Consider the following 18,272-nt stretch of genomic DNA (forward strand, 5'->3'; position numbering starts at 1 on the left):
ATCTAAAAATTATGCTTTGTTTAAAGGAAAAAAATCACGCACTGAAACGTTCTACCATTTGCTTCTAATATATGCTCCCCTCCCTTTGGGGTCTTGTCTATATTGTTGATTCGATTCTTAAATTAGACTTCTGAAAAGTTTTGGAAATGCAAAATTAACCCTTTCTTTATCATAATGAAACACAGTCTTTGCAGTGAAGTAGGGATCTGTTGTTTTGGTTTGGTTTTTTCTCTGTAATACTCTCAAAGACAAGACAGACCATTTAGGTGTAACACTTAAACAGTGGCAGGGAATTGTGAATTAGGAGTGGAATTACATTTTTAAAATAATGTATTTTTGAATAAAGTCTGTTGGAATTCTGAAATACTGTTTTCAATATGATTTCTATTTGTAAATTGTTAAAAGCTTTACAACAAAAAAGAAATATTTGAAACAGACTAATGCACATGGAGGTAAAATACTAGCAAAAGGTCACGCCGTGCATTGACGGTAAATTCAGGAATAGAACCGAAGCACTGTCTGCTGGGAAGCAGGATGTCTTAATTCTGGTTCTTGTGAACAGAGGGGAACAAGGATATTCATAATGTGTGTTGTAACAGTTGACGCAATCTGAACTATTCTTATGCTGCCAGATACTCTGAAGTAATAAATAAGTATGTCTGAGACATGGCCAATACCTCAAAGTGAGAAATCCACACATTCTTTCATTGTCTTTAATTCTGTGCCGTAACCACTGTGCAAGTCTGGACTGTATTACTGCAGTTTACTCCTTTATGTTTTACTTTTGGCAATACAAATATGGCACACACAGCAGACTGGTGGGTGAGTGGATGAGTAGGTTTTGACAATTATGATGTTTATGGCATAGTTAAAAAACAGCATAAGTGAAACTTCAGATTTGCATGTCAGTATGGCTATATATTGTAAAATAAGGTTTTATAGAAGTAAGAATCTGGAGAAGTGAGGAAAGAAGTGGATAGAGAATGGAGCTGGGCTAGTCCTAAAATCACTGGGGTGTATCGCCTCGCTTTCTTGAAGAGCTGCTTTCACACTAGCCATTTGTGCCTCCATCAGTGTGACAAACATACAGGAGATGTTTTAGAGCTTCTTGTGGCGTAGGAGTTCTGGTGCCTTCTGACAGAAATGAACAACTGAGCATAATTTTTAGAATAGATTTAACCAAATACATAATCCGGTCTTTCAGGTCTTCGGATCCCATACATATTCATTACTATTTGAATAATTTATTGTATGCATTCTCATAAGGGTATCAAGGCTGTAGAAAGTATTTCTTACAGAGAAAGATTCTCTGTGTAATGGGAATCTTTTTGCATTATTATTAGTCTTATATTCTTGGTTTGGTCATTTTCATGTTTGCCAAGGCCCTGTGACCAGATTTGATACTTATCATATTCCAGATACGTTCAGTTACCAGTGTGATCAGTTTTCTGTATTTCTGCTAGTAATTTTTTTAACCTCATCATCTGATAGATGGCTTGCTTGTTGAAAGCAAAAAGCTTATGTATGTTATTTCTTTTTTCTTTCTTTTTTTTTTTTTTTTTTATGAGCCAGGGACTAATTCATTCCTTGTCCTCCATCAACCCAACTGGTCTGGTTTATTAAATCACATCTGTGATACCCATGACCTTGGAAAAGTCATAAAAATTTCAAATGCCCTCTTCTGTTCTCCCGTGTCACTTTAAAGGACTGTCCTAATGGGGTAAATGACAGGAAGCAGAAAGAAATATGCTACATGGATAATTAAAATTGTGGTGTTCTTTTTTTCTTCTTCTTGGTGTTATATTTAGTTTAGAAGACTTCATTTGTATTTTGTAATTCAAATAACCTGAGTAACCTGAATTCCGTGTTTGGAACATTGGTTTTAATAATTGACATTTATATTCATTTCCAGACCTCATTTTGGTCCTTTTGCAGAAATCAAGCTTCCTCAGTGCAACAGTTACTATGAGCATGGTATAAAATCCGAATGTATTTGTGGAGGTGGTGTAATAGCTATCTGTGGAGGAATACTGTTTTACTTTGACCTGAAAGATACTTTTTAATTAGTATTTAGAGGGAGTAAGCCTTTGTTTCACAAACTGTGAATATTTGGAAACAGGATATGTGGTTAAGAGGAACTGTGGATAATGTGGCAGTTAAATTCTGGTGAATTTAGCAGGTTTTTTGGCCGAAGGTCTGTTTTTTTTTTTAATACACTTTCATTACCAAGGAACCATAAAACACGGAGGGAAGTCAGAGCAGAATTTGTGTGCACAATGGAGATACCCAAATATAACTTTACTTCCCTCCAAAATCATATGAGTAGTCCGTTGAGCAGAATAATTGCATGCAGCACTGGCTCAAAAGAAAACAGTTGTCTCTTGTTTACCCCATCACTGTGGCCTCTTCTTTTCAGCTGCAATTAAAGAATGTGTTAAAATCAAGTGAAGTGCATTACTGGAGGACACATGCGGAGACTTTCTTTCCTTAATCAAATACTACAGCTTAACAACAAAGACTGCATAAAAGTTTTTAGCGTGACACTGTTTCAAATTTAATGTTTTAGTTTTTCCTGGTATATGAGCACCAGACTTTCTACACCTTGTTTTTTTCGTAGTAGTGGTAATGTAAAAGGTTAAGGAACATTTTCACCTAGAACTGTATGCTTCTGACAAACTCCCATGTTCCCATAGCAATTTTAGTAACCACACGCTGTTTTACTGGAAGAGTGACTTGAGGATATTGCCTGATCTCTCTCTACCTCCCATGGTAAACCTTCTGTTTGTTTTGTGAGTTTAGTAGTCAGAGGTGCGTGATAAAACTTGCCATATCTTACTTAATGACACTTCACAGCCAGTAAGACTGCCAAACTGCAATTCAACTTTCCTTTTTACTTCATTAAGCAACACAGAGGAACAGATCACAACAATTATTTTCTATCCTAATGCCTCATATTGACTGAAACATGTAAGTCTAAAAATAGATAAGTACCATAAAATAAAAGGCTTACGTGGGGGAAGGGACATCTTCACAGCTCCAAATGGGTCCAAAGAGAGGAAAAAGTGCAGAAAGACCCAAGTCAAGAAAATTGAGCTTTTTCAAATGAGTAAAGCATGAGTTGGAGAGGGGGGAGAAAAGGTTACGCTATGCTTATCATAGTAGGTTATATTAGAAATAAAATTCAGGTGGTGTTTTCAGCAAAGCCACACTAGAGGAACGGACTGGAACGAAGTGTTTCTGCTTTCTCCAGTGGCAACAGCTAAACTGTAGTGATACTTAAAATAATCTGTGTGCTATTTTGCAGAGAACATTACTGTCTCAAAAGTCCTTTAATAACTCGCTGACCGACCTGCATCTTTGATGCTTTAAGAGTAAGGGAGCAGTAGTCCGATACTCCTCCTCACATACCAAAATGACTTGCAATATAAATTGTTTTCTTGTGGTTATGGAGTTTGTGATTTCCCCAGTGTTTTCTGCTTTTCAAGAGTTGTAAATACAAAACAGCAAATGCATTTCCTCCTTTCTCCCTGCCGTCTCTCCAACAACAACAAAAAAAAAAAAAAAAGAAAAAAACCCCATTCATCTATAATAGTGATTTGGCACATGGTAGCTTATTAGTTAGAAGACAAATAGACTACATGTTTGTATTACTCTAGCTTCATTTTTTTTTTTTCTGCAAGCAGCAGTTCAGACAAAAAGTTCAAGAAAAGGAGGTAAAGAGTGGACAGGGAAAGAGAAAAGGTACTCCATGTGCAAACCATTGTATCCATGGAAAACACTTCTGTGGCCTCGGAAGAAGCCAACAAGTCAGTAAGAATAAAACTTGATCTCCACAGTGCATGGTTGTGAATCTTTAGTACATATACGGGTTCAAAAAGTGTGGTTTTTCTGTTGTGGGTGGGCGTAGACCACAGTTTGTGGCTAAAGACTGTGGTGTTGCTGGTGTTAGCTGAGCTTGTGTCTTACTGAGAACTTATTATTTTGCTTGTGAGTTCAGATTTCACTGGCAGTTCAGCAATGGTTGAGATCATGCGTTTGCAGAAAAAATTTGCCACTTCAATAGGCATACAGTGTGACCCCAAACTGTGGACAGCACTTGGGGGGGGGATAACCTGCTATTGTTTGTACTATTGTTACATTGCATTGAGGATAGATAGTTTGCAAAAGCAGGGGATAAATATGTAATGGCTTTTTTTTTTCTCTTGTCCTATAAGGAGAGCAAGTTCTGGAGCCTTGTGCTTATAGCTTTTCATTGATCCTTCACTCATTGCAAACAAACAAAGACCTGCGTTACTTCTTAATTTACATACTGATGGAACCTCCAGCCAGCCACCTTCAGTGCAAAATGGGGACCATACAGATTATTTCTATAATATTGCCTGAAAATACTCCAGAATGCACTGCTGTGGGGTAGAACACATTGAAATAATCTTGCACTTGAAAATTAGAGCTCTACAATTCTGATTGTTTCTGTCTTTCAGGCAAAGCGGGACAAAGACAACATAGGAGATCTGACTCTTACAGAAAGTAATTGTGAATTATTGTCTCGGATTTTCACTATTTCTTTATTTGTGTTTTTGTTATTTTAACCTGCTTATCAGTTTAAATTTGGGTGATGATTTCTTAAGTGGTGTCTAGGTTCAGTTATGGCCTTTTTATAAAATAATGTTAACTTTGAAAATTTGACATTTTCTTGTCTGAGTTTTCCTCCCTTGTTCTGGTTTCATAAATCTTACCATGAATGTCTGGCCATTTCAACTTATTTTTCCAACAAAAATCTGAAATAGTGAAAATACTAAATTGAAAATACTGAAATATTTGAATTGAAAATGCTGAAATTCGGCTTTGTGTAGCAAGCTGAGCCACGGTTCGATAAGTAATCAATTTCTCCAGTTCTACATTGAATTAATCTATGAGGAAACCACTGGGAATTCCCTGCCACTGTATTTTGGGATTCCCCCTGCATGATTTCCTATTAGGATCCACAGAGATCTCTTCAGTGAGCAATTGGTTAATGTAATTAGTTACGTAGACATAAATTCAGCTTCTGCATTAGCACTTACGCAACTGCAGAGAGGCCGATTGTATTCTTCTGCTGCAACAAGAAAAAACAGGAAAATTTTTGTTGTGACTTTGAAGAAAATTTTGAGTAAGTGCAAAAAATCATTACTGTTACCAGGATAAAGACATTACTGATGCTGACTCCTTGTTTGGGGCAAATTCCATAAAGCTTGTAGGTATGTCTATCAGTGTGCTGACTGACCCAGCGATAATTTGGAGTACTCATGCAGCACCCCAGTGCTGCAATGGATACAGTGGAAGTGGACAATGACAGTGCAGAGCAAAAGGGAGCCAGATGTTTGCGTAGAAGATGACCCACAAGGGTTCTCATGTTAAAATACTGGAGGACATTTGTATACCGTGTGACTTAGTCCAATAACTTAGTTTTTTAGAGCTGCCAAATATTCAGTCATATTTCTTAAGAAAATAATAAAAAAAACCAAATCAGAACCAAACCCAAACTTCTGGATTATTTTTATTTCCTTGCTTCAGGAGATGAAACAAAATCAGTTACTCCCACTTTTGCACCAGGAAAGGAACCTAATTAAACAAATATGTGGGGAGCCAATAATAAGGGTTGGCAGTGCTCCTTCAAAAGACGCGCAGTACAGTCTGCTAATTGACTTGAGATAGCGGACTGAAAATGTTAAGCTTTTTAAATAGGACTTTCATTATCCCATTATCTGGTTTCTTAATTAAACTCTAAATCAGGGGTTGTTTTAATTACCACTAGAGGTTTAAAAAAAAAGTATAAGCTGATATCTTATTAACATTGCAGTGGTAGTCTGCAGATCTGGTAGCACTAAGGCCAAGTTGTAGAACCCCATTCATTATTGAACACCAACTTTTTAGGTTGTAAGATGTTGTAAACACTCTACCACTTTCCTTCATCATAAGGTTCAAATGTATCTGTTGTGCATGTTCTACAAGTGTCTTGGCTTTAGTTAACTTAGCCTGTAGGAGGAAAGAATTATAAGGTAAGAGGAACAAGTATACAAATGTTCCTCACAGTTGCCAAATTTTACTGCGAGTACTAAAACTTGCATAAACTCGCAGAATAAAATAATCATGAAGCAAAGCTTAAAAATAAAGGCAAAAAGTTTGTCTTCATGTTCAGCTATGATTGCCTTGGTCTCTGAGTTTGTTATGCTGAGCTCAAAGTACTTCATGTTTTTACAAGATATAAATAAGTTTTCTTTCACAATTTGCTGGAATATTGGAGCATGGAAGTACTGTTTTTAAAAAAACCAAACCCCTGAAGATAAGTTGAAAATTGAGGACTAACATTGGCATCTGTGGCCTTTTACTTCCATTTGGGTTTGGAGACATATCCAAAAAACATCATCATATCGGAGAATCCTGTAACATTTTGCCCTGATTTGAGATTTGTGTGTGGAGCAAGTTTACCTTGCCAAGCTTGCAACTACAACTCAATGTGAGCAGATACGCTTTTGGAGACCAATGCAACACTTGCGTAGTGCTCATAGTGCTGCAGGCTTTGGTATTTTTAACATGAATTTTCCAATTTGCCTTTTTCTCCCAGGTTTCATGTGAGAATCTTAGGTTTCATTTCTTCTAAAGAGGAGCGAGCTCTTTCTGAACTCAGACCTAAGTGCTGCTCCTCGTTGTCCAAAAGGACAGCCTTCACCATGGTTACCAGATAGAAATATGAGAACTTGCGTACTTGTCTGCAGTGTTTCTTTTGAATGCCAACATTCACATTGCTCTTAGTGGATTACTCATAAGGAGTAATTCTTTGTTGGAAAATAGTTAATCTTTTCTTGTATGGGTAAAAAAATGGTAAAATTCAGGTCAGGATTTATTCCAGCTTTTAAAAAATTGAAGCTTTCAGATCAGAGATTCTGTTTGCATGTTATCTCTGATTTGCTTCAAGAAAGAAAGAGGTTATTAGAATGTGTTTATAAGGTATATTAGTAAATGTTTGATGATTTGAGCATTGTGATGTCTGGAAGTTGGATAAAATACTTACTGAAACCTAGCTGGAAGCTACTCAAATGTTCTTTTGTGTAGGTCCAGCACAGGTTGATATAACTACATTTTATTTTCATTTACAGTTTGAAGTGATCGTATTTTAAAGTGTAAATAATCTACGCATGAAAACCTGTTCCACTGGGATAATGTAATCTTTTTAAAAGAAATACATTTATTGTAATCTGTCAAGACGGTATTGAAAAAATAGCCCCCAACCTCCTTCATTGAAAAATAAATAATAAATCACTCAATATTAGCATTTTTTAAAAAGTGAAAACAAACAAAAGCTTAAAAAATGCAAATGTTTGCATCAACGTAAGGATACATGGCACATGTAGCCTTCATAATTCAACAAGCATCCATGCTCTGGTTTCTTCTACATATTAGAATTTCTTCTACTTCCTTGTATTTTGTGTTTAATTAGGTTTAATCTTGTGAAGTGTAAAGCTGTGTTTTAGGTCTAAGGGACGACTTAGGTAATGTAAGTTTGAACGGCCCATAGGAAATACTGAGCAATACATAAAGGAAACTGCATGTACAACCCATTCGCTTTAGTGCAGCTAATTATTTGCAGATACAGAGGGCAGTTTTAGTCTGGAGAACTGGTATTCACACTTGCACTTTGTGCAGCAGAGAACTATCTGCTGTTTCATTGATGCCTGTTTCCACCAGGCATTTGTTCTCCTTGTTTGAGCCATTACTGTCACTACCTTACAGGTGGTAAAGCGGCCGAAAATGAACTTTATCATCTAGAGCCACTAAATACAGGGAGGAGAGAACGGTGCATTTAAAATGCTCCTGTTTAAAATATGTTCAGCACAATTAAAAGTTGGTTTCTAATCAAAGTGTGAGGCTTCAGCACACAGAAAATAAAGCTGTCTCCAGAAAAAAAGCAGTATATGAAGCAAAGCCACTTTCAGGCAGATTTATCAACACACCAGCGCTTCCTGCCTCAGGATCCGTAGAGTTGTGGCCTAGTTACTTCTTCCAGTTACTTTAACAATTTTCTAAATGCCCGTAAGCATTAGCTGCTATATGAAAAAAAATTATTCTCCCACAGTGTAAGCAGTTGAAATGCGGTTATAGGTTCATCAGCTTTTTCCTGTTGTAGCATCTTCTACAGTATTTCAACTTAATTAGTTTCAGAACTCTGTTTAAAAGAACACAGCTATATTTCAGGTCTATTGAAGCTTTTACATCGTTTTGAAGTTTTCACAGTACCTAAAGAGCGGGAACGGAAGCACTTCATGAAGTTTTGCAACAGAAATAAAATATTAAAAATATTTTATAAGCTCAATAATGACAGGAGAAAGCGTGTTTTTGCTGGTTGTTTCAGTTTCATGTGTGCTTTTTAGGATTTTACCTTTGACTTCCACAATACTCTTATTGACAGTGAGTAATATTTTTCTCAAATACAGCAAGAACATCCAGTGTTCAATACAACACTGATTTTAATTTTAGCTTTATAATGTTCTTATTGTGCATCTTATTCTAGCTCAGCTTCCTATTAATGATATATTTCTTGGAATTTAATTCCATACCGTATTTTTTGTAGGAAATACGTCAGCAGCTTAATAATACGTCTGGTTTTAGGGGTTTTTGTTTGGTTGGTTTGATATTTTTCCATCTAAGGAACACCTTGGTGCTCCTAGTCAAATTTCATGCCTTCCAAGTTAAATATCATATTGAGTGTAGGGAGGAAAGATCATTATGATGTTTATGTTTTCAAAAGGAAGAATCCTAGGAGGGAAGCCTTTCTTAACAGCGTCCAGAAAGCAGGGGGTATTGAATGTATTTGTTTTGTATTGTGGTTTGTATTGTGCAATATACCTTTGTACTGAGGTATTTGTTATCAAACAGCTGTCATCTCCATCAAGGGTTATGATTTAGGATTACTGGTCTGGATGCTGTTTGCAACACACTGTTGATCTCCATTCTCTGCAATCTCAAAAGTGTCCCACTGTCTTTACATCAGAGGGGTAGTCCTAGTCAGACGTTGTAGGATGCATCATGCTGTCCAGTCAACTGCCTCATCCCAGTGAGGTTGCTTTACTGGTGCTTCCTGTGGTTCAGGTGATGCCCTGGAGGCTTCCTCTGGCTGGTTGTTTTCTGTGCTTTGAGCCAGTGCTGTTTGCAGCAGCTTTGCTGCTTCTGGGATGAGTTTTCTTCCTTTTATATTCCATCTTGAGAAGGAGTAGTATTACAAAGGAAGAACAGCATTAATGTATGTTTTATTTCAAGCTAAATATTGAACCATGATCTTTGTAGAAATTGAGATTTGAGCTTTACCACTGGTAGTCATGTTGGTCTTGCAAAAAAAGAACATTATGAATTTTTTCTGGTCATGTGGTGTGCTGAAGTTATTGAAAGATTCCTTTGGGTAGAATAGCAGGAGGGCATGGCACTTTCCTGTGCATTTCTACTGCTTGTAACAAACTATCATTTTATCTATGCCATAGCTTCATCTGAAAGTAAGTTTTACTTAAGCTGAGTATTGAAATGGTGTACATAAAGTGGTACATGATCAGGGACCTACAGGAAGGCATTGAAACATGAAAATTACGGTGGAGATGTATGCCATAGACAGTTTCTCAAAACTTCATGCTGGTGTGCTTAAAATCTGGGTTTTGGAGAGAACAAACTACATCTAGAAAAGAGAACAAAAAAGGCAATCTATTGGAAGGCTGTCATCTTGGGATGCAGATACATATTTTCAGGGAACTAGTCTGAGACTAGTTTACATAGCCACAGTTAGTGGATATTAACAACTTGGACGTTGTTAACAGATACTGCAATCAGATAAAGCTGTCCTGTGGTTGTGTTGCACAGTTCTCTTGTCACTGAGAAATGGAAGAAGCCACCAGGAGGATGGAGCTCACTCCTGATACTCTGCAGATCCATATTGTGATTTAAGTCATTGTAAATGCCTAGTTGGATTTCCACAGGGCAGAGCACCCAGACAGCCTGTGTTTTTAACGTTGTGGTGGTTCTTCTTGTGTAAATACTAATTTGAAAAAATGTATTCTCTTGTATTGGTATCTTTATGTTTTCTATTCACAAATGCCTGATATTCTCTTGGAATTTAAAGAAAGAGTTATATAAAGAATTATTAGATTTTCAATGTCACATTTGATTTAGAAGTTTGCTGTATTGTTTTAGCCATTTTCCTTAATCATCTTCTTTTTTCAAAGACTGTGCCATTAAAATAAAAACTCTTTTCTTGATCCGTTTCAAAACTAATGAACAAACCCTACATTGGGAAAATGACATACTGGTTTTTTGCAGCTCTTCCACCAATAAGAACGTCTTCCACATGTCAGCAGCAGGAGGAAAAACTACAGTGAAACAGAAAATCAGTAGTGTTAATTGTTTTTTAAAGATAATTTTAAAGTGGCGATTTTTAGAAAAATCATGTTCATTTAAATTATCATTATATCTTCTTAATTTGTTGTCACGGAATCCTTCATAGTGTTAATTAGTGAATCAAGTAAATTCAATAATCATGTAATTCTTGTTAAATGAGTGATTTTTAGAGAACCAGTGAAAATATTGGTGCCTACTGAGATTGTGTATACTTCCAAAGAAAATTAAATATGTTTAAGCAGAGAATGCTATTTAGCCTGTAAGGACAAATCACACAGTGAAAGGTCATTGCCAAAGACACCTGATATGCCGGTTATAGGTGAAGGGCTGCATGCCCGCAGAGTTGAAAAGGAATCCAGCACGTATGCTACTCAGTCTAATTATAACATTCCAGATGGCCATTACATAAGCAATGCCTCCAAATCAATATCATCCATGCAGAGAGATTTCTAAGTATACCTGATCCTGAAAGAGCAGCAGATCGCTGTTTCTCTCCAGGAATGTAGCTCTCGAAGCAGCAAGGTGCACCTTCCTTTCCAAGTTACCTTCTCTCTCATACCAACTCGGTATTTACAGTCGATTTTCTCTCCCTGATCACCATGCTACCCTCCTTAATATGTTTTTCTTTTTACTGTATGCCTGCATCAGGCTGGACTGTGTGTTAGATAGAGGCAGTTACATTTTATTAAAAATGAATATATATGCCCTGCTTAGGACCTTTTCAGTAGAAGTGAGAGTATGGTGATACAGAAACTGAATTTAGCTGAAAGGGAGTAAACCTAGCTAGCAAGGGAATAACATACAGAAGGCATAATTGCCCAAGCCAAATTTGGCTTCAAGTGCCTGTGAAAACTGGCACTGAGTTTTCAATAACAGCAGTAATAAGAATCAGTGTGTTAGCACAGTATCTGCAAATGCAAGCTCTAGCAAACTGGAAGAAGTGCTTCCTAACTGTTCATATGATCAATACAACAGTGGTTGAAATTGGGGAAAAAAATTAAGCAATTTAAGTGAAGTTTAGGACTAATACAGGATTAGACATCAAATATATTTATCCTATTTTCATACTGAATGAAAATGCCTCCCCATCCCTAGGTAAAGTGCTCATCACCCTTCCTGCCTGCCATGGACAGTACCTAAAGAAGAGACTTGTGGTTGTATCAGTGGTCCATACAGTTCACATTTTTCAACTAAGCATGCACTTCTCTGTTTAGATATGTCCCAATGCTATTACCGTCCACTTTTAAAATACAAAAATGCATGCTAGCTTGACCTCTGAAATCTGCAGCCAGGTTTAAGTAGTATAGTCTTCCACTGGCGTCTCCACAGTTTTAGGGTACGTGTGTGTTACAGCTGACTGGGTAGGAATTGTGAAGGGTCTGAACACAAGGGATTTGGGATGTGCCTACACGTCTGCTTTGCTGGATGCACATTCATAATCTAGCCAGACTAATGTAAATAACTAGTGTGCTAGATACTCGGGGTGATCGCCGAGGTAGGCCATGGCTAGTCTGCCCTGGATTTCTGGCTGTGGATCTTTCATACATATGGCTTTTCATAACATAATGCTCTTCCTCAGGATGATGTGTGACTTCTGGGTAGGACAAGCAGTGTTTTGACAGTCCACTGTCCCATGTTTGAAAATAATAGCTTGCCCTGCTAGGCTTCTAACTCTAGATATTACAGGTGTAGTATATATACTAGATGGGAAAGATTTAGGTATGATGTGGATTGCAACAGCATGTATCAAGCTATTGTCTGGTCTCTGTAATTGTTCAGGTGCATGATCTTAGCTGGTTCTAATTAGTGGTGAAAAGTTACTAAGCAAATTGAAGAAAACTCACTGTTTCAGATGTTACTACTTTTAAGCACCCTTATTTATTTATCTTCAAATTGGAACCTTGTTTTTAAAATGTATTAGCTTTTTAGCATTGAAATACTAAAATTTATTATTGGTATATATGGTTTTTGTGTTTGAATTTAATGATGTGTTACATGACAAAGTTTTGTGTTTCTTTAAAGATCGAAATCTTTACGTAAGTTGCCCAGGATGCCGGGAGCTTGCTTACATTAAATAGTGTGCTTAGAGTGGTTGACTAGTTGATTTAGTTTGTTCTACAGTGGAGCATGGAACAGATGTTAGTTTATTACCAGCTTTCTGTGGGATTACAATATAAGGATGGGGAGAAAAAGCTAGAATTGGCAGACTGGTTAATTATGCAAAACAGCATGAAGTATAAAGTTGCTGTCTGGTGCTGCTGTATTGGGATGTATTGCAGACGTTAAAAATACTCTGGGTTTTTGTTTAAGGGAGAGCCTGACAAAACTGCTTCTACACCTTTAGGTACATTAGTGGTTATGTCAGGAAATGTTAGTGTTTTAGCCTTTGGGCTAGAGTCCCTGAGCTGAGGAATACCTCAGAGTGAGGAGGTTTTATAGGGAATTGTGTGTAAGTAATCTTATGCTTCTGCACTATATGTAGGGTAAGAGAAAATGTGGAAGGAATGACAGTTAAAAAAGTGGCGTCTGAGCTTGGAATATAGGTAAGGCACAGGCCTGTAGAAAAGAGGACTGCCGGGATCTTCTGGCCTTCAACAACAGTAGTATTGTGTGTAACCATACAAAAATGCCTCACGCTTCTGTGCCCCTATTATTGCTGGTAACAACTGTTCAGAATATTGTTCACCTGATGACAAGGGCTTCCAGTTTCCAGCACTGCGTGTTAATCTCCACTTCTTGTGTGCCAGTGTCATCTATAGCCTGAGAGTTTTTCTCCTTCCCTTTTCTTACATCTCTGATTTGTTCATAAAGAGCACTCTCATCTCTTTTCATTTTACTAGGCTAATTAAACCAGGCTCTGTTAATATGCTCTTGGTACTATCCTCTCCTTGCTTCCCTGGTTATTCTCATAGCTTTTCTCTGCACATGCTTCAGCTTAAATCATGTTTTTTTTAAGACAGGTGACCAGAAATGTTCAGAGTTCCATTGGAGATCTTACCAATTCCTTATAAAATGGCTTCAATACGTCCCCATCTCTACTGAAAATTCCTCCCTTGATACAGCCAGATTGCAATTGCCTTTTTCACAGCTGTATCTCTCTGACAGTTTGTATTCATCCTGATTGATTAATACATCCAAGTCATTCTCCTCCTCTCTTATTTCCAGCTGATGATCCTCCAGCTTACAGTAGAAATTCCTCCTGTTCCCAGAGTGCTTGACCTTGACTTTGTGCTATTGCATTGTATTGTATTGTCATTACTATCACTTTGGTCCTCGAAGGTTATTCAGTTCTTGCAATGTGATGTTCTGATCTTCCTCTGTATTGATAGTAGTTCCAATTTTTAATTTTCTTCTTTTTTTTTTTTACCAGCATCAAGTGTCATTATCGTGATCCAATTTTTTTGTTTCGGTTTTGCTATAAGGTCAGTTCTCAGAATAGTTTCTAAGGAACTCCACTCTTAATCTCATTCTAATCCAAGAGTTTCCTTCCACATTGTAGCCTCACTTTTTTTTAGTAAAGCCCTTGCTGTTTTGCATTCAATTTGTCTTTTTCTGTCTTAATTACGGGTGTCCATACAGTTTGGTATTGTAGGACTTATTGAAGTACCTATTTTTAAGACATTCATTTCAGTGATCTAAAATTTTAGTTACTTCCACAATGTAGGAAGTTAGCCTGGGCTATCTTCTTCTGGATGTGACCATATCTAAATCCAGCCTTTTTTGTTTGGGTGAAAATCTGTCCATTAAAACACAACATGACTTGGTGAAAATGCCAAACGAAAAAAATGAAGTTCTTCAGTGTCAAAAGAACCATTAGTGACTTTTAGCAGTCTCTCTGAATTTCTTATGAACTTTTCTGAATGTAAAATATGCTTATTTATAAGCTTGTCTAAGCCTTTTTATAAGGTCTTTGTTTATAAGACTGTCTAGGCCTCTTTTTCGAAAGTGTATTAGGCAAGTAATTGGGAACCCTGGTGATACTTCATCTTTGGATTCTAAAATTAATGTATAGACTCAGAACTACATTGAGTTCTGCTTGATGCTTGCTGCACGCTGTGAGAAAGAGGCAGAGGATTTTATAGAAGTTTTTGTGAGATACTAAGTTTTCCTCTTTATGATGAAAAAGAATTTCAAAGATATTACAAAAAAATTCCAGTAATATTTCTCTAACAGGCCAACCACAGGATTACAGAACACCTTAATGGAATACAGTATTCAAGCCTGTTTTTCTTGCACAAAAACATACTCTGCAAATCTGCTGGAAAAGGTCTGTAGTAACCAACATGATTGTTAGACATAAATCCTACCTGTGTCAATCTTGCTAGCCTTCATCTTGATAGTACCTGTCTCCTCTGTATTTAAAAATAGAAATGACAATCTCCCCCACCTCTGCTGTTTTAGCTTGATTAGTTCATAGTTGAAAGTGTGAGACACTTGAGGGAAAAGCTAAATTGAAGGGTTGGGGCTCCCGTTCTTAATGTGGTTAAGATCCATTGTTCTTCTTCCAGAAGCGATCGCTGCTGTCTTTTGTCAAAGTCACGTGAAAGTCTTCGTTTCAGTGCTTTTTATTGTTTGTCAGTTTTGCTGGTGCAGAGCAGCATAGCTGTTGTTGTGACAGAGCAGCGAGCAGTGGGGAGGAAAATGACCCCTCCAGCAGCCGGTGCCAGTGCCATAGGAAACGCTGGGTGCTGGGAGATGCTTAGGGTTGTGCTCAGGACACAGCAAAACCTACACCAGAGCAATGGGTGGTGACCTTCCTGTCATTTAGGCTTTCTAGGCTCAATTATATGTGAACTGGATTTTTGTTAATGTGCTCACATTTGTTTTTCACCACGATGATTTAAATAATTCAAGGTGGAGATCAGGCATATGTGATACAGTATGTTTTTGCTCTATCACAGGTAAGGATGGAGTGAAAGGTTGCTGGTTATAGATGGCTGTGAGTGCTTTTCTCCTGTTTCTACCTTAGTGTTTAGTGGCACAGACAGCATCAACAATGTGTGATCCTTAGCAGCAGTGAAGAACACTTTCTTTGCTTTGGGGAACATAGATGAATCTATGAAATTTTGGTGATTATTCAACTGAAATTGGTGGGATAGGAGTTGTGCTAAGTAAGAAGACTCAGATTTTGTTAGGACTGAATATTATTTAAGGGGAAAAGGCATAGGACTTCTTTGGGGCATGAAAATGCCTCTTCCTTCCATATACTGTATTGATCCTATCCAAAGAAAACAAAGTGCATGCTTTGTCCTTTCTCATGATTCCTCATTCTTATTTTTTAACATTGGAAATAACACTTCTAATTACTCTCTGTCTGTCTCTGGTCAACCTTATTGTAATTTCTTCACTTGATGTAATTAATGTTTTTTATGATTCCATAATTTTTTTGTGGGGGAAGAGTTGCTGTGACTTAAGATGGTAATACTAGTAGCAGCTTATGATCAAAGAGAAGAAGCAGGTAAACTGTTGATAAACTTACACATAAATCTCATTAATATTTTGAATTCTCTGTATTGCAAGAAAGTAATGCAGGGGTTTGTATTTTTTAGTAACTAAAGTTATTTAAAAAGATGTATTTTCACTTGATACTATCAGAGGCAAGTGCAATATGGTGAGCCTAAGGTCTTTGTGAAGCTTGGGGGGGCATGGAGGGAAGTTTTTAAAAATAAGACAATTTTGAGAGAGAAACACTTAAAAAATGTGTATGTATCACTCCAAGCTATGTATATAGATACAACCTATGTGTATTCCTCCCTTCCCTCAAGCAAATATGCTGTTTTCTTGTGGCGTCAGAGGGTCTTTAAGAAGCTGTGTATCCCTACACCTCTGTATTGAGAATTCTTCTACTCAGTTGGGGCAGGTTGTGATGCTTCAGTGCTGTGTTAGCAAGTATGAAATGCAGTCCAAAGAGGGAGAAGATAAAAGCAGAGAACTTGTACATTTTCTCATGGGAGATAGGAACCAGAGCGTAAGGGGGAAGGCATTACAGTGATGCCAAACAAACTTCTGGGGCATTCAACCTCAATTTAACCTCCACTAGTAACCCTGCTTTTGTGAAAATACTCCCAAGTGTAGTACGGAGTGAGCCTGGCCAACCATATCTTCAGAGAAGTTTGTTTTAGCCACTGGAATTGAATGTTAATAGATTAATTTGGAAATCTACTCAACCTGAAATTTCATTTGATAGAAAAAATGCAGAACTATGATATGATTTAGGCTGAAAATATTTATTTTGATAAACTTTTGCAGATGCTGCACCTTAATAACCCTCTCAAAGTGGTGTATCTAAGCCTTGTATATCTAGGTTTCAGACTGTTTAATTTATAATTTAGTTAATAGGGTGGTCTTGCCCTACGGAAGTGCCCCTATGTTGTCAGAAACACGAGATAAAAAAGGGAGCTTCTTGAAACCATATTATCAGTGAGTTGCCTCTGTCTTTTATAAGCATAGAGAGCCTTTTTTTTTAATATTTCAGAAGCACAGGAAGTTGATGCACAGACATGGAAATATGGGGTTCTTTTGTGTTTTTTTTTTTGTTTGTCTGTTTATTTTCAGTTTGGGATTTTTTTTAAGCTGTGAAACTTGATGTCTGTCTCTGTTTCTGGCTCTCTATTTTTTTTTCCACCTGAAAAGCCAGTAATTACATTAGGCCTAATCACCCAAAGATCTCTTATATTATTTTTAAGAGATTGTTTTCTTTTTTGTTGTGATGTGCTTGAAGGCCATTATTTTTTATTACTATTATGCAGATATGCTTGACCAAAGAAAGCTTAGTTCATCCCATTTGGTAATTACCACTGTTTGCAGTGAAAAACAGAAGTGAGCGTATATCCCTTTTTAATACAGTAACATCTTGAATCCTGATAAGTTACACCTAGATCATAAAATGAAACTCAGGAGAATCATGCGTAATGAAGAAAAAGGAAATTAAATTAAGAGAGTTCAGGAGTAAAAGAGGTGGGTGCATAGAGGATAAGGCTATCTCATGAGTAGGAGGGGAATCGGTGGCACAGAACTGCAAGATTTACTTCTAATCAATCCCCATACGCTTTGGAAGTACCTAACTCAGTGGGTAGCTTGCAAAATTCAGGGGGTTAGTTTGGACATCTAGGGAATGTGAGAGGTATTTTAATTCCTCTGAAAGCTTGAGGTTATGGAACACAACTAACTTCATAGAGTTACTGTTGTGAGAAATGTATACTGTTTTAACTCGGAAGAGAAGGCCAATTGTGGTTTTCTGTGAGATGAAGGACTCGTTAGAAAACCTAAGTGCTATCACTCTTCATGTAGCTAGAGAAGATTGAATTATGTTTCTGTCTAATCCTAGACAGATAGCAGAGCATAGCATTTAAAATATTGACCATCATAACTATATTCATAAGATCCACCAAAAAAAGCAGTACAGTGTGTACTTACATTTTTATTCATCCTTTGACAGGTCCCGGGATCCGTATTATCCTTGGTCTTATTTTCCAATCATCCTTATAGTTGATATTTAGCATATTCTTTACATAAATATTTGGAAAAGAGAAATACATTTCATTGAAATTGCTGAAATATAGCATTTAAAGTTAGGAGACTTATAAATAGGTTGTAATTTTAGGTTTGTATGGTTTTGAATGAATCTAAGTTTGATTTACTGTAAATCTAATACGCAGCTAAAAGAAGTCCCCACTTATACAAAAGAACTAGTAAGAATCAGTCTAGCAGCAATGTATTCATTTTTAGATAAGTATTATAGGTATACTTTGTCTATACATTCTGGGCTGACCATATGGCTCAAGTATTCATTAGTACTTTAGATATTTAAACACGTGGTACTTGTAGAGACTGTTAAACATTCCCATATAAACATC

General features: G+C 37.0%; 1 protein-coding gene across 12 annotated transcripts in view; it reads left to right on the top strand.

Annotated features, from left to right (window-relative positions):
* The window catches only part of COMMD10 (COMM domain containing 10), a 114,057-nt gene that overhangs the window by 43,432 nt on the left and 52,353 nt on the right, over positions 1-18,272 (top strand). For 2 of the 12 annotated variants that reach the window (XM_075137300.1, XM_075137309.1), the window contains one exon: positions 3,684-6,884. The exons of 7 other annotated variants lie outside the window; for them this stretch is intronic. In XM_075137300.1, coding sequence (XP_074993401.1) covers positions 3,684-3,827 — 144 coding nt within the window. In that variant the 3' untranslated portion in view covers positions 3,828-6,884. Of the gene's footprint in view, positions 1-1,912; positions 3,658-3,683; positions 6,885-10,338; positions 10,457-14,589; positions 14,749-18,272 lie in introns of those variants that run through there. 3 more of the 12 variants (XM_075137303.1, XM_075137310.1, XM_075137306.1) reach the window with 3 other exon arrangements.

This window comes from Calonectris borealis, chromosome Z, assembly GCF_964195595.1.
Source record: "Calonectris borealis chromosome Z, bCalBor7.hap1.2, whole genome shotgun sequence".
Taxonomy (NCBI): domain Eukaryota; kingdom Metazoa; phylum Chordata; class Aves; order Procellariiformes; family Procellariidae; genus Calonectris; species Calonectris borealis.